The sequence below is a fragment of the Balaenoptera acutorostrata genome, chromosome 20 (assembly GCF_949987535.1).
Source record: "Balaenoptera acutorostrata chromosome 20, mBalAcu1.1, whole genome shotgun sequence".
Lineage (NCBI taxonomy): Eukaryota > Metazoa > Chordata > Mammalia > Artiodactyla > Balaenopteridae > Balaenoptera > Balaenoptera acutorostrata.
The window spans coordinates 11,423,371-11,438,157 of NC_080083.1; the positions used below are offsets into that span (position 1 = coordinate 11,423,371).

A 14,787-nucleotide genomic window follows, 5' to 3' on the forward strand; every position below is an offset into this window, starting at 1 on the left:
GGCTGGAAGTACCAAGATGAATCAGATATATAGCAGGTGACTTCAAGGATCTCTCAAGCCCCTAGGGTCGCATGATCAAGGCCTATGTCATGTGACCCAGCCCAGTCACATGACCAAAGGCTGCAAACAGCCTGAGCCAGGGTAATGGGACCCCCAAAGGTAGTCAGCCTCTGAGGTGCACACACTAGAGCCTACGGAATGAGGAGGGGACGTCCCCGTCCTGCTCCCTGCAGCTCAGGTCCCTTTGAGGGCACATCTGGAGCCCAATAACTGGGCAGGAAAGCTGTGGAAGGGGGCCCAGCCTGGGCAAGAGCAGGCTCTATGGGACATTTGCTGCCTGCAAATCCCAGCCAAGCTGTGTTTGGGTCACAGGAGCAGAAGACAGAGTCGGGATGAATGGGGGCGTGGATAGTTTCTGAAGAGTTCTGAATTTCAGCACAACTAAGGAAATGTTTACAATAGTACAAGAGTGACCCGTGCTGGCCCAGTGGCAGGGCATTCTCTCCCCTTCAGGAGGTTGTACAAGCAAGGAGTGTAAGTGGTCACTTGGCAGCGTTGCTGGCAGGGGATGTTCATCCAGGGCTGGGGGATCTAGAGGCCGAGACCCCTCCTATGACTCCTTAAGCCTTTCAGGGTCAGAAGCCAATCAAGTCAGCCTAGATTCATCTGGCTAATGAGGCCAAACCCCAGGGGCCAATTAGCCCCCCACAGAGTTGCTTGTCCCCACTAAGGCCTGTCCCTTGCTAGGGTCTGGGCCCCAGATCCTGCCTCTTGAAAACACACTTTTGGCCACCCCAAGGGAGCTTGGGGATAGCTCCAAGGAGCCACTCCCCTTGGGGGAACCCAGTGTCCCCATCTTGAATCAGGCCCAGGGAAGATTTCAGATATACAACCGTAAGAACCTCTCCTGCCACTACACAGTGATGCTAGAAGGGCTTGGCGTCCCCTGATGACTCTCTGTAATAAATGCGGTCTTCCTCAGATGGGTCTTGAGCTTCTAGTCCTCGCCCAGAGTCTCAGGCAAACTTCACATTCATCCTGAGAGGGCAGGGTGCTCTGCCCATTTTACAGATGAGAAAACTGAGGCTCAGAGAGGTTAAGTGAAGGGGTGGGGATTTGAACCCAGGTCACCCGGCAAGGGCTCTTTCATCCTCCTGAAGCATCACCCCACAAAGGTGGGGGTTAAGAAAGGGGTGTTCTTGTCAGTCTTTTAAATGCCTCCATACTGGCTCTGCCAGCAGAGCCATCCCTGGCAGGGAGGGAAAGAGGAAGAGAGGCGGTTATCAGGAGCAGAAGCCTGCTTGAACCTTTGGGTCCTACCCCCTAAGGAACCTCTGTCAAGCCTGCCCTGGCCCGGCTTGGAAGTCAGCACACAAAGGAACCCCAAAGCACACTCCCCGACGGTAATCCCCTCAAAATGAACATGGGCTCCAGAAAAGGAGCGAGGCAGGGCCCTTAAACATATGAAAAGGTGCTCAACCTTAGAACCCTAAACTGCAGGAACGTTCATTGAAGTCACACTAAAAAGCCTTTTTTTTCACCTTAGCAGTTATCAACACCCAGCCGCCCAGGTTGTGGGAAAGCAGCCTCTCCTCATTCATTGCGGGTGAAAGCGAAAACCAGTACAGCCTCTATGGAGGGCAGTTTGGCAAGGTCATTCCACATACAGAACGCCCTTGACCCAGGAATTCCAAGTCCATGTGCAAAATGACATGGGTACAACACTAACCACTGCCACACTTTCTAAGATATAGACAAGAGACAGAAAGCAACCTATGTGCCCATAAATAGGGGCCTGGTTCAATAAACTAGGCCACCGTGAAATATGACACACCCGTTGCAAAGAATGATGCCCTTTTGAATGTATTAGGTAGTAAAATACTCAGGATATATTGTTATTTGAGAAAAGCAAGGTACAGAGTGGAAGGCACTGAAGGCTCCCATCTGCGTGGGGTAGATATAAAGATATATATATAAATGAATATTTAGGGAGATGCTCATATATGCAGAGAATATCTCTGGAATGTTCTAGAAGAACCTAGTCACAATCATGGCTTCTGGGGAGAGGGAGGCACCCTCATCACCTTCGTTCCTTTAGAATTTTATACCACGTACATGTGCTACCTACTCAAGAGACAGATTAAAAATAAGAATTTTTTCAAAGGGCATGTAGCAGGGTGATTAAAAGCCCTTTTGTCCCCAGGAGAAAGGGATTTGAGGAGACAGAGGTTCCCTGAGACTAAAAAGAGATCCCCACCCCCTGCCCCAGGCTGAGGGGAGGAGACAGAACTAGGTGCGGTGCCTTCACAACTTGGGGGACTCTCGCAAGTCCAGGAGGAGAGAGAATGATTTTCACAGTCTGGTCACCCTGTGCCCCAAGGAGCCTGGCCCCTCGGCAGACCAGGACGGAAGGGAGTACCAGGCTGGGGCCCGGAGCCCCGCAGCATCCACGAGTGTGGACGGAGAGCTTCCTGCACACATTCTCATGTGCACACACTGTTTCCCCACCAGGGTGGCGGGGAAGACCCCTGGGGGCTTTGGAACAAGGGCAGGAAAATGAGGAAAAGGGAAACCCCTGGAATCACAGAGGGGGCTCTGTCACCAGTCCGGCTGGATGGGTATGCAGAGTCGTAATTGCAAAGGGGCTTATAGAAAAATAAAGGAAAAGGTGGTTCGTTCATGTATAAGTCAGTGGACTGTGCAGTATGGTCTCCATTCGCCCCTCCAGATCCACCTCCACCATCCCCAATGAGGCTCCCTCCCTGCCCGCTCACCACAGGCTGTCCCTCTCCTGTCCCTCCCGAAGGTCAAGCTCCTGCGCAGGTGGGGCAGGGACAGAGGGGGAGGCTCTCCACGCAGTGACCTTCAGGGCTGGGAGTGGCCCAGGGCATTGCCCTGTGCCTGGCGGGTTTCCTTTACCTGAGATTGAAGAAACCCCTACTGGACTCTCCTCCAGTCATGCTGCTCGAGAGCCTTCCTTTTCCTGCTGGAACCCCCGACTGAATCATGACTAGACTCTAACTGCCCTACAAAAATCTTATCATGTCAGCCTACACTGTCCTTTCCTGCGGCTTCCCCATCCTGACCAAGGCCCATGTGGTCTGCCCACAGGCCCGACGCTCCTCCACTCACCTCTCCCACCACTTGCCCCACCCTCTCTGAGCTCAACCACGTCGGCCTTTTTGACAGTTGTCAAGGATCCCATGTCCCTCTCGCCACAGGGCCTTTGCACATCCTGTTCCCTATGCCTGGACTCTTCTTCTCAACCTCTGTGCCCAGACAGTCCCTACAGAAACCTCAAGGTTCCTTACTCCTGGGGACCTTCCCTTCTTACTCTCCTCCTCCCGAAAGCACCATGGCTTTCTGTGTCCTAGGACTAATCCTTATACTTTTAGTTTTGTGGTTATTTCATTTGTCTTCCCCTCCTCCAACCCCCAGATTGTAAGATCCTTAAAGGCTGGAACTGGATTTGTTTTTGTTCCATTTTATCCCCAGAGACTATTAAGGTGCTGGCATATAAAAGAGACTCATTAAATATTTTTCAAACAAGCGAATGAACTAATAATTTGTTCCTATTTTGTGCCCCTACACGTGTCAGAAGCTGCACACGTCCCTGGCAATGCAGACGCGGCACAGACTCACATAGATGCACACGGAGCCTTGTGTAGATGACTGCATTGATGCTTGGACACACACACTAACGCACACACACAAATGCACAGGCACACGTTTCCCCGTGCACGCGCACACACACGAACGGACCGTGCCAAACATAGGCATACACGCACGCATGCAAGAAAAGTGCTCCCAAGGCGGACGTCTGCCACCCTGAGCTCATTAAAGCCGCTAAATATAGCCCGTCTGCAGCTGTGCTCAGCAAGCTGCCCACACAGGCCAGGAAAAGACATCAGTTACCAGGCAGAGGAGTGGGGAGGCCAGCCGTGGGCAGGGGGCTTCACGCACCACGCCTGTGTGGGGCTGCTGGGGAGGCCATGGGGCTGAGGGTGTGCAGGAGGGGTAGCCCCTCGGTGGCTGGTCCGGATATTCAGAGCTGCTCCTCTGGTCCCTAGTCCCAGACAGTGGGCCGTGAGGTCAAGCCACGCCCCCATGAGCATCCCCATCCTCCCCCTCTGCCTCTGTGGGACAACCACACGGGTTTTCCTCACAGTTATTGGGGTCAAGGAGCCAAGCTCAGTCCAGGACCAGGGACTGGAGCCAGCATACAGCCTGGGACAAATCGGGGCTCTGTCGGTGCCTAGGGTAGAGGCTCAGTCTGGGATGAAGATCAAGGGTCCTTCTGGGGCCAGGATTGGGACTCAGTCTGGACCACTGTCGAGGACGAGAGAAAGTTCAGAGACGCACTGCTCACCCCGCTCTAACAAACAGGCATGGCCACGGGCAGACCCTCCCCACACTGGGGGCACCACCTGCTGCCCCGACCCCTGCATCTGAAGCCTGGCACTGGCCCTGAGAAAGCCATCTGACGACCACAAGTGTAAGTCACATGTGAAGGTCAAGTTGTACTCCACACAGACTGGGTCCAACTCAGAGGGCGCAATAGCAAGTCCTCCCTTCCTGGAATCTGCACCCTCCTCCCACCCCCCCCGACCCACACAGGTGGACATGAGGTAGAGAAAGTGTCTCCAACTCGCACTTTACTGTGCACATCCTGGACCCCAAGTTTTTTGGGGGGTTCGTGGAGCTGCCTCTTGAAGGGGGTACCTGTGGGACACAGGGGACAATGGGGCACCTCCCCAGGTACCTGGGGTGACCAGAAAGGAGAAACTTCAGGAAAATGGGAGCTCAGACCAGACATGGGACTGAGCTCTGGAGATGGAGGAGCATGGAGATCTGTGTTTGAGCACCTTCCTTGGAACGTTATTTACCCCTAGTCTTTATCTTCTCAATGTGACACAGTTGTAATGATTGTAACCTTTCCCAGCATCCAGGTGGCCATGAAGATCAGTGTGCAGCGCCCTGCACACTGCGAAGCTGCTGAGAGGGGAAGGGACGGGGGATGGAGAGAGTGAGGCAGCCACGGCTCCCCTGGGAGAGTCTGCTCCCCCTGGAGATGGACCCGGGAGACAGAGGAAGGAGAGTTACTACACCCACTGAGCCAACAGCTGTGCCCTCAGCCTCCTCTGTGATGACGGTAGGTCCTGGCAGGAAAGGGTGGACCCAGCTTCCTGATCCAGGAAGCGATGAATGGAGTAGAGGGCAGAGGCCAACAGGGCTGGGTCCCAAGGCAATCGCTCTGGAGCCCCAAGTCCTTCCTACCATCTGCTGTGGAGGGGGCTGCTAGTGTCCCCTCCACGGGGCTGGATGCACTGCTCGAGTTTTCCAACTAGCTTAAGAGAAAACTGTGCTTGGAGTCTGCATGCTCCTTCTAGAAGTCAGTCTGGAAAGGAAGGGGAGGGCTGGTGGGGAAGGTGGGCAGGTAGGCCGTGCGGAGGCCGGTCTCATCCTTTATTGGAGAGGAATCACTAGAGGGCATCAGGAGGCCATGAGGACAAGTCTGCCTCCTGCGAAGGTCTCTCTCACACTCTGGAGGAAGAACCAAAGGGGGAGAGACCGGAGGCAGGGAGGCCAGCATGGGAGGATGGACCCATCCAGAAGAGAGAAGATGGTGGCCTCAGCTGCAGAAGGGATGGGGATGGAGTGGGTGGAGGCATTGAGAGCTCTGCTGGGGGTAGAATGGATGCTCTCAGGGGTCTGATCTGACTCTGAAAGGTGGCAGAGAAAAGGAAGTTTAGACAGACGCCCAGGTGTCTGGCTTGAGTTTGCGGAAAATGACGCCATTCACTTTGTACTGAAGAACAGGAGTGAGGTTCAATGAGCAGGTAATCAGCTCCCCGAGTCCTTACACCCAGCACCATGTCAGGTGCCAGAAGTGCTCTGTAAATGTCGGCTCTGCTGTGGAGTAGTGTGAACACGGCAGAACAGCCAGACGTGCGGGCAAAGAAAACCAGGAGACAGAGGCAGCGACGGAAAATCAGAGAGCGCTAGAATGTCAGAGCTAGAAGGGGCTCTACATACAGACGGGCCAGGAGACCGGCCACAGGCAGGAGCTGAGGCTGCACAGCAAGTTAGCTGGAGGGGTGGGGGGCCCAGGTCTCCTGCACGCTGGTCTGAGCCCCTCTCCCCCCTCTGCCTGTACCCGGCCCCTCCGCACTGGTTCCCTAGGCTTCCTCAAGTCTGGTTCCAAACAGCAAGCACAAGCCAGAGGCAGCAGGCTGCCAGCGCACCTGTGCAGCTGCAGGATGAAGGCTGGGCTGCCTGGCTGAGGAGGGAGGATTCCAGGACACCCGCGGAGGCCCCCACCCATGGTCACTGCAGACAAGGCCTTGCAATCCCATGCCTGCACATGAGCTGGGAGGCCCTTGAAGGCCCCTTTCCTGCACTCCCAACCCTTGTGGCCAGCTCAGGAGGGCTCCCTGGGGACTCAGACTGTGACAGTGACAACAGAGCCGGCCACAGGACCAGCAGAGCATGGAAAAGACTGGGCTCCGTAAGACGCTGAGATTCACCCCCGCGCCTGCACCAGGTGTTCCAGGGCTCATCCAAAAGCCAATAATGAGCGAGAACCATGCAATGCTTCCTATCTGTGAGGTGCAGACCTTGGCACCCATGTACATTACCTCTATGCCCTCAGCGACTGTCGAAGTAGACATTACGATCATCTTTCCCCAACTGAGTAAACCGAGGCCCAGAGATGTTAGGTAACTTGCCCAAAGAAGCACAGAGAGTAAATGGTGGAACTGGGCCTCAAGCCCAGGCCTGACACCTTGAAAGCTCAGATGCTATAGTACCAGTCCCAGGATTTTCTGACTCCTGGTCCAGGGCAATTTTTACCACTTCCCACCTTGTTTTTAGTGAGGTTTTGAAAACCAACTGGAAATATCAAATACGATAATACGCACAGAGGTGCAACATAAATGGTGGAGCACATCATAAATGTCAGGCATTGCCATTGTTCTATTTTTATTCAAGGTCACAGACTTTTATTCTGCCAGTTTTGGATGACAAACACAAATCACCATCAACTACCACCGTCATTTCATAAAAGAAAAAGTATTTGAATGCCATAATGTGTAGACAGGACCAAAGTGCGGAATAAAAAGCTGTTCTCTCAACCGAATGCATTCAATGTTATGGGAAAACACATTACAGGACTGTCGTTTGTCTCGTTGTCAAAAACGCTGGGTTTGTGCTTGGCAATCACTGACCTCAATGACCATTTCAGCTCTGAAATTCTTCCATGCATCTACTGTTATTCTTTACTAAACAAGAATATCCTTAAGGAGCAGAAGTGGATGACAGCTGCCGGCAATCTCATTCTGACTAAAATCCATAACCGTGGTGTAAAAAACAGAAAACAAACAAACAAAAAGGCTTTGTTTCTCCTTAAACATGCATTTTTCCCCAACCAGGTCCAGAAGACACCAAACGTCTGATCAATTCATTTGTGTCTGTGGAGAACAGAGCTGTGGTCTGGCGTTTCGGAGACAGCCCCGCGGCAGGTGGCCGTGTTTTTCACTTTGAGACCGCTGTGGTTTCTTCTTCCTAGGGGCCCAGAAGGAGTGATCGGGGCTTGGTTCCTCTCTCACATTCCTGAGGAATGTGATCCTGCGTTCAGCGTGCTTTTATTTTATTATGTTTGACATCTCTGCGGGCAGCCAATCTGGCTAGGGAGAGACTGACCTTCCCAGGCCATGCTAATTCCCAGAGATAATAAACTCACCCTAGAACGCACCTTTCACATGCAAACCAACCAATCCTGGGTCCTCAGCTCCAACCACCTCCTTTAACTAACTCCCACAAGCCAGGCAAATATCCCCCCTGCCCTAGATCACCCTGGGGCCAGGTGCCCGAGAACTAGAGACCGCCCCTGTGGCCCGGAGCCTGCGACATTATTCAATCCAGCCAGGCCTCAGCTGTTTCCCCTGCCCTGACGTGCCTTTCCCACGGAAAACACAATCCAGGCTCTGGGCCAGGCTTTCCCCATGCCCCTTCTACCCGCCCCACCCCCGACCAAACCTGGTGCTTCCCCCATGGCCCCTGCCCTGGGGAAGTGTAAATAACAAATTCTTCGGGTCAATGGCTTTGATCTCTCCATGGCTTTGATCTCTCCCGGTCTTCACTCAGTCACCTCTATAAATTAAAATCCCGTGGGTACATTTTAATACCCAGCCCCCCTCCTGCTGAACTTGGTTCCTCACATCCTGTAAGGACACAGGAGAGAGAACTGCCCCCTTCTCTGCACTGCCCCTCCCCTTGCCCAGTGCACTTATGGCCTGAGTCTTGTGGGGGGCACGCACGCCCCTCTCAGAGACACTCATGGCTCCCAACCCCTGAGGGGCTTCGTCTATGAACTGCCACCGGATGTGTGAAGCATAGAAATCTTCTCCAAGGCCTGTGCACCTACTCAGGCCGTGGGAAGCTGGCGCTACAGGTACCCCTCCTGTCAGCTGACGGATGGAAGAGCTTGGAGGAAGAACTCAAGAAAGGCTTCAGCCTGGGGAGGGGGTGGGCAGAGTGGGCTGCAACCACAGACCAAAAGAGCAGGAGAAGGAAGGAAAGTTCTGACAGATACACACATAGACCCCAGTCCCCAGCCCTGGCCTCGTGTGGAACTCAATACTGCCAACAGCAAAGACGTCCGGCTCAGAGAGTGCCCATCAAGTGCACCCCAAACCTCCAGGGAAGATGGCCTGAGGTCACTTTGCCAGAAATTGACATCTTTACCAAGTCTCTCCTGGGCCTAATCCTGTGCTCGGCCTCTTGAGAAAACACAGGCAGAAGGAAATCTGAGACGCCTGTATCATACGAAGGACACAAGGACTTGGGAGGCCCTGCTCTGCAGACAAGGCCTCTGAATGATGGGACAGAGGATCATGACCCCTGGCACAGCCTCGGTTACCGTGTCACCAACTGTGGTTCCTGGAAGTTGTGTCACCCGAGAGAGATGGTCTCAACGGCTCAGGAGGGCTTGCTCCCCTTTCCGGTGCCCCCCTCTGCCCACAGGCAGACCACGCACGAGGCTTTCCGTGGTTCCACCTGCTCTGTTGAGCTCAGCCTCCTGGCCCCTCAGCCTCAGGCCCCTCTCTCTGGCCCTGACCCCCGAGCTGCCCAGCATATAGGAAGTTGGGGACCCGTGGAGCTCAGCTCCTGGGGCAGAGAGTGGCCCCAGCCCTCCGATCCCACACGGTAGTGAAGACCCTACCACCTGAGTGGATGAGGGGGCCCCCGGCCCAAGGAGCTTGGACCCATCCAAGGTGGAGAAAAGACCCCTGGGGGCCAGGTTTAACTCACGTTGCTTCTCCTGGAGGATGCTGGATGTGCAGGGCACGTTCCCGTCTCCTGCAGAAGAAGAGAAGAGAGGTGAGCGGACTCCACGTCGCTGTCGGCCAGACGCTGGGAGGCCACCGTGGCCCCACTGGCCCCTCCTGTCCAGCTGCCCCCGCCCGGAGCCAAGAGCCGGAGGTGAGCACCGGGGAACCCCCAGCCCCTCCCGCCCTGCCCTGCCGCTGCCACACCCAGCTCTCCGCACACGACAAAGCCCAGCCCTGATGCCACTGCCTGGGGAGGCGTGTCCTGGCCACCCTGCCACCTCCGCCCACCTGCATAAAGCAGCTGCTTGTCTGGGATGGCCCTTTTCTACACTTACTCTCATCTCTGAGGGTCACCGCCGCCCTGCAGACAACTGGAAATCCCTGCCTCTAGGCCAGCCTCTAGTCTCCTAAGTCCTTGACCCACGTCCCCCACCGCCTCCTGGACCTCAGCTCAGCAGGCAGCGCGTGCGCACCACGACCACAGAGAGCGGCCTGGAACTGCCCCTGTTCCCAAGTCCCCACCTCAATGAAGGCCCCACCTTCTCCCCAAGCCTGGGAATCACCCGTGACCCCTTTCCCTGCCTCGTCCCCACTTTGTCAGTCACAGAGTGCTGGGGCCGTCTGCCTCATTCTCTCCTCCTTACTCTCTCCTTCTCCACCGGATTTTGACTCCCCAGTGGAAGGGGTTTCTGTGCTGTTCACTGGTGTGTTTCCAGGCCTAAAACAGTGCGTCTCAGTCAATATCTGTTGAATGAATAAATGAAACACACACACAAACACATACACACACACACAAATACATACACACAAACACACACACACAAACACACACACACACACACACACACACACACACACCACTCCCCAAATACAGAACTCCATCCCATCTCCCTGGACTATTGCAATAGCTCCTCCTTTTGATGAGAAGCTTTTTTCTATAATTATGAAAGTAACACAAGTTCCTTATGGAAAATTTGAAAAACACCAACCAGCAGAGAAAAGGGAAAAGATTCCTTATAATCCCACGACTGAGGGAAAACTACTGGTCCCCATTCCATGTCATTCCTTCCAGGCTTCTTTCCATAAACATTTTTTTGGGCCAATTGAGATCATATCATCTCTCTGTGGGCAGGGATTATGTCATTTATCTCTGTATCCCCAACAAATAGATCAATGGGTGGCTCGTGGAAGGTATCATAGATGATAAAGAAGCACAAAATACACTTTCTGTACTTCAAGTTGAAGCATGAATAAATAAATAAAGCTACGAAACCTCTGTAAACATCACTCCAACAGCTATAGAACATTCTATTGAGAGGATACATCATGGTTGACTTTTAAATTATCCTATTGGCAGAAAGTTTCAAAATTTCACCATTATAATTACTGCTGCAAGGAACATCTTTATGGCTGAAGCTCTTTCTGCCTGTTTTATGATTTCCTTAAAATACAGCCACAGAAGGAAAATTTTGGGTCAAAGGGTAAGAACATTTTTAAGGCTCCCGATGTTTATTGCCTGACTGCTTTCCAGAGAGGCCTGATTATGTTCTGATTTACACACCCAGTCGCAGCAGAAGTCAGGGCTGCCCTTAACAGACACTCACCTCCCCAGCATTTACATTGGTCTGTCAAATTTCTCTGCCTCTAGTTTCACCAGATTAATCTTTCGAAAACTGGCCTGCCCAGGCCACTCTCTTGCTCCAAGCCCTCCAGTGACTCACCGTCATCAATTTCTCAGCCTGGCAAGCAAGCCTCTCTGTAAAGTGGCCCCTGCCCACGTCCCCAGCCTTTGCCCACCCCTTCCTGCCTCATCTCCACCAGCCAAATGACCTGCACACCATTAGGGCTCTTCCATCTTTCTCTGTCGAACCCGCTATATCCTGCGGGCTGGGTGGAGAACCAACCCCGAGGCCACCTCTTCCACGAAGACTTTGATCCTTCCTCAAGGGCCTCAATTCTCAGGACCTTTGTCCTCCAAGGTCAGCTCTGCGTCCCAAGGGACTCACAGGGTCAGGTTCAGCAAAGGCCAGTTCCCTTCCATCGCGAATGCTCCCCTCGAGCCCACCCCACCTAACTGGAAGGCTCAGAAAGGGACCTGAGCCAAACCCCAGGAGCTAGAAAATTCTCTGTGGCCCGAGTGAGGCTGGAATCTGAGAAGTGGAATCCCCGGCCCTCGGCTGACCTCAGCCCACTGAGAGCCCAGTCAGTTAGCAGTTCTGCCTGAGCCCCCCAAAGACCTTCAGCCAGGGGAGCCCCCGGCGTCAGGAGTCCTGCTCTGTGGCACCATGTTTGGGCCTCGATTATACACATCTGTTCAATGGAAGGTCTCACTCTACCCTGCTGAAGGGTCCTCCAGCTCTGCCAGGACAGGGGGCCAGGGCCAGGGGGACAGCACAGAAGTGGCCAGACTGGAGTCTAGGGCATGGGCCAAGCAATGTAGAAGTCACGCCTGCAGCCTGAAAACTCTAGCTAGAGGCAGGATCCCGCTGCCCGGGTGGGACCCTCTCTCCTGACCCTGACCATGCCAGCGTCCCCGGCTTCCTGAGTAAGTCTGAGGTCCCCCCCAAAAATGTGTCCACAGCGTCCCCAAGGACCCCAGTTCTCCAAGGAAGGTTCCAGGGCACAGAGAGAAGCCAGCTCCAGGCCTCTGCCGGGGGCCTTGAACGCCCTTCCTCGTGCAAAGCTGCCGGCCCCTCCCCTGCAGACTCAAGGGCGGCTCCAGTGTAGGAAATGCCACCACCTCCCCGCCAACAATCCAGGGGCTGATGGGCGACTCCCTTCCAAGGGAATGAACCATCCCAGATGCCATGCACCGGAATCCATCACCCTGTTTCTGCAGCCTCTGCCTCCTAGGGCTGCCTTCATGGCTCATGTCACCGGAATCCTAATCTGTCTCCCTCCTCCATGGGATCAGGGCCCCTGGGCGCTCTCAAAGGCAGGAGTAGGGAATGGAAAGAGCATAGAGTTGGAGTCAGGAGGCCGAGAGTCCCTTCCAGGTTCCCATGGACTTAGACTCACTGTGTGACCTGAGGCAGGTCACCTTCCCTCTCTGGGCCTCATTCCCACAATCCAGTGTGGGTCCAGTGCTCTCTAAGGACCCTACAAGTACTGAAAGTTCTTGGTTGTACTGCATTTCGGTTAAACACCTGGACTCAAATCTTGGTAACCGTGTACCCTTGGACAAGTTACTTAACTTCTGCATGCCTCAGTCTTCTAATCTATAAAATAGGGACAGGAGTGCTACCTACCTCAGAGGGTTATTGTGAATATCAAATGATTAATGTGTGTAAAGCCCTTAGCACACAGCCCAGCACACAGTAGCCATTCAAGGTGTGAGGAGTGGTCTTATTGTTGCTTCACTTACTTATTTACTTTTAACAACAGGCTCAAGGCCTCATCTCTTTTGTCACCATCACGACTCCAGGTGGAGCCAGGTAGAGAGACTCAATGGTTAGTGCTGGGTGCCAGCTCACAGTGCTCCCCGGGCCCAGGGGTCATGGCAGAGCCTGTGCTCCAGAGAGCCCCAGGTAGAGAACAGAGGCCTGGGCACCCTCGCAGAGTAGCCCCCCGACAGCATGACACGGTGCCTGCAGACCGCTTCCCCGGGTGCCAGAGCAGCACTGATGCGGACAGAGCAAGGGAGATCCCACATCAGATGTCAGATGCGTAGGTCAGGACCGAACACGAGCATCCTGTCTGAGCACCAGCTGAGTCCAGGGGGAAAGTCAGCTCCCGCGACCCAGCAGGGCAGATGCCTCACATCGAGATGAAGACACTCACTTATAAAACCCCTTCTATTTATCTATCTGCCAAGCACCGTGCCAGGGGCCGTGGGGGACGCGGAGATGAAAAAGTCAAGGTGAGATGGGAGAGGGGGAGGGAGAGACTCGCTCTGACTGAGCGACCCTGGGGAGGGTGCGGCAGAGCCACGACTTGAGAGCCTCGGGGCAAACATGGCTTTGACAGGGAGAGGACCGAGCAGGACATTGCCAGCAGCCAGCGAGACCGCGTCTGCAGCACGCGGAACCGAGGAAAGGCAGGTGTAGAGGAGCGGGGCCCGGGGCAGATAAGAAAACTGCAGCTTGGAGAGACGGAGGGATTCACTAGCTCTTCCAAACCCGAGTCTCCTGCCATTTCTACTGTGCCCCAAACCAACTACATGAGCAGGGCCCAGTGCAAAACGAAAAGGCAGGGGCCCTCGTTCAAAAAGCAAAATAAATAAAACCTGGGGATTCCCTGGCGGTCCAGTAGGTAGGACCCACGCTTTCACTGCCAAGGGCAGAGGTTTAATCCCAGGTCAGGAACTAAGATCCCACAAGCCATGAGGCCCAGCCGAAAAAAAAAGAAAAAAATAAAACTGTTAAAGGTACTAAAACACAGTTTTTCCCTTTGTCCTTTCCTGCCCTGTCCTGGTGTTCTTTATTTGCTACCTAATGTTGTGCTCCCTTGTGCACAGGGATACCTGAGGGGTGAGTGTAGACCCTCACAGGTGCCCGGGGGCGGCCGCTTCTCAACGTGGCACCCAGGCACATGGGCCATCAGCTACCAGAGTCCCCCTCCCGCCAGCTGCTGGACCCTGGCACCGTGCCGGGACCGAGAGCAGGAAAGCTGGGCCACGCGTCCACCCTTCCCACTGCCTGCTGCCCCGACCCCCCGGGCGGGCAGGTGAGCCCCAAGGGTACTGCAGCCTCCGCATCAAAACACTCTAGGTCCCCGGATGGGGTGGGTGAGAGGCCTGCCCTCTCCAAGTCACCCACTGAAGGCACCGCAGCACTGCCAGCCCAGGGCGGGAACGGCCGCTCTGTGCTGACACTGGGCTCCGTGCCTCTGACCCCAACCGTCCCGGCACCCAGGCCCCTGCTTGCGGGAGGACAGCAGCTGTCTCTGGGCAGGTGCAGGGAGGAGGAAGCTGGGTGGCAGAGGGCAGGAGAGCGGGAGGCCAAGAGCCCATCCTGGGAGGCAGGGAGGCGGGGGGAGGCGGCCCGACGTGTGAACCAAGCTCCCAGCCCCAGCACATGCTCCACTGTCCCATCAAGCGGCACTTACAAAACACAGATCTGAAGATAAAATCATTCAGAATTGAGATCGTTAAACCCCAAGCCCCAGGCCTTTCAGAGCACTGGTCACAGCCCTGACTACAAAACATACACCTCTGGTGCTTCTCTAGTACCTGCTCTGTGCCAGACCCTGGGGGAAGGGGAGGCGATGGGCCAGGTCTAGCCCATCACCTCCCTGCTCTCAGGCCAGGCCCTAGTAGCGACTCACCTAGATGGTTTACAGGATGCCGCTACCAAGCAATACTTCATTGCCAGAAAGGAAGTAGGATCTGTAGCCCAGGCAGGATTTCAGTGGGCAATAATGCCTGCTGGGGGAGTGGAGCTGGGTCATTAAAGCTGGGGGTAGGGGGGAAGCAGGGGTGCAGAGGCGGAAAGAAGCCAGGAGGGAATGTCACTGA

The 14,787-nt window shown here is 54.7% G+C and overlaps 1 protein-coding gene across 2 annotated transcripts in view; it reads right to left on the reverse strand.

The window, feature by feature from the left end:
* PITPNM3 (PITPNM family member 3) overlaps positions 1–14,787 on the reverse strand; it is a 91,203-nt gene that overhangs the window by 35,362 nt on the left and 41,054 nt on the right. For both annotated transcript variants that reach the window (XM_057536843.1, XM_057536842.1), the window contains exon 4: positions 9,313–9,360. In XM_057536843.1, coding sequence (XP_057392826.1) covers positions 9,313–9,360 — 48 coding nt within the window. The remainder of the gene's footprint in view (positions 1–9,312; positions 9,361–14,787) is intronic.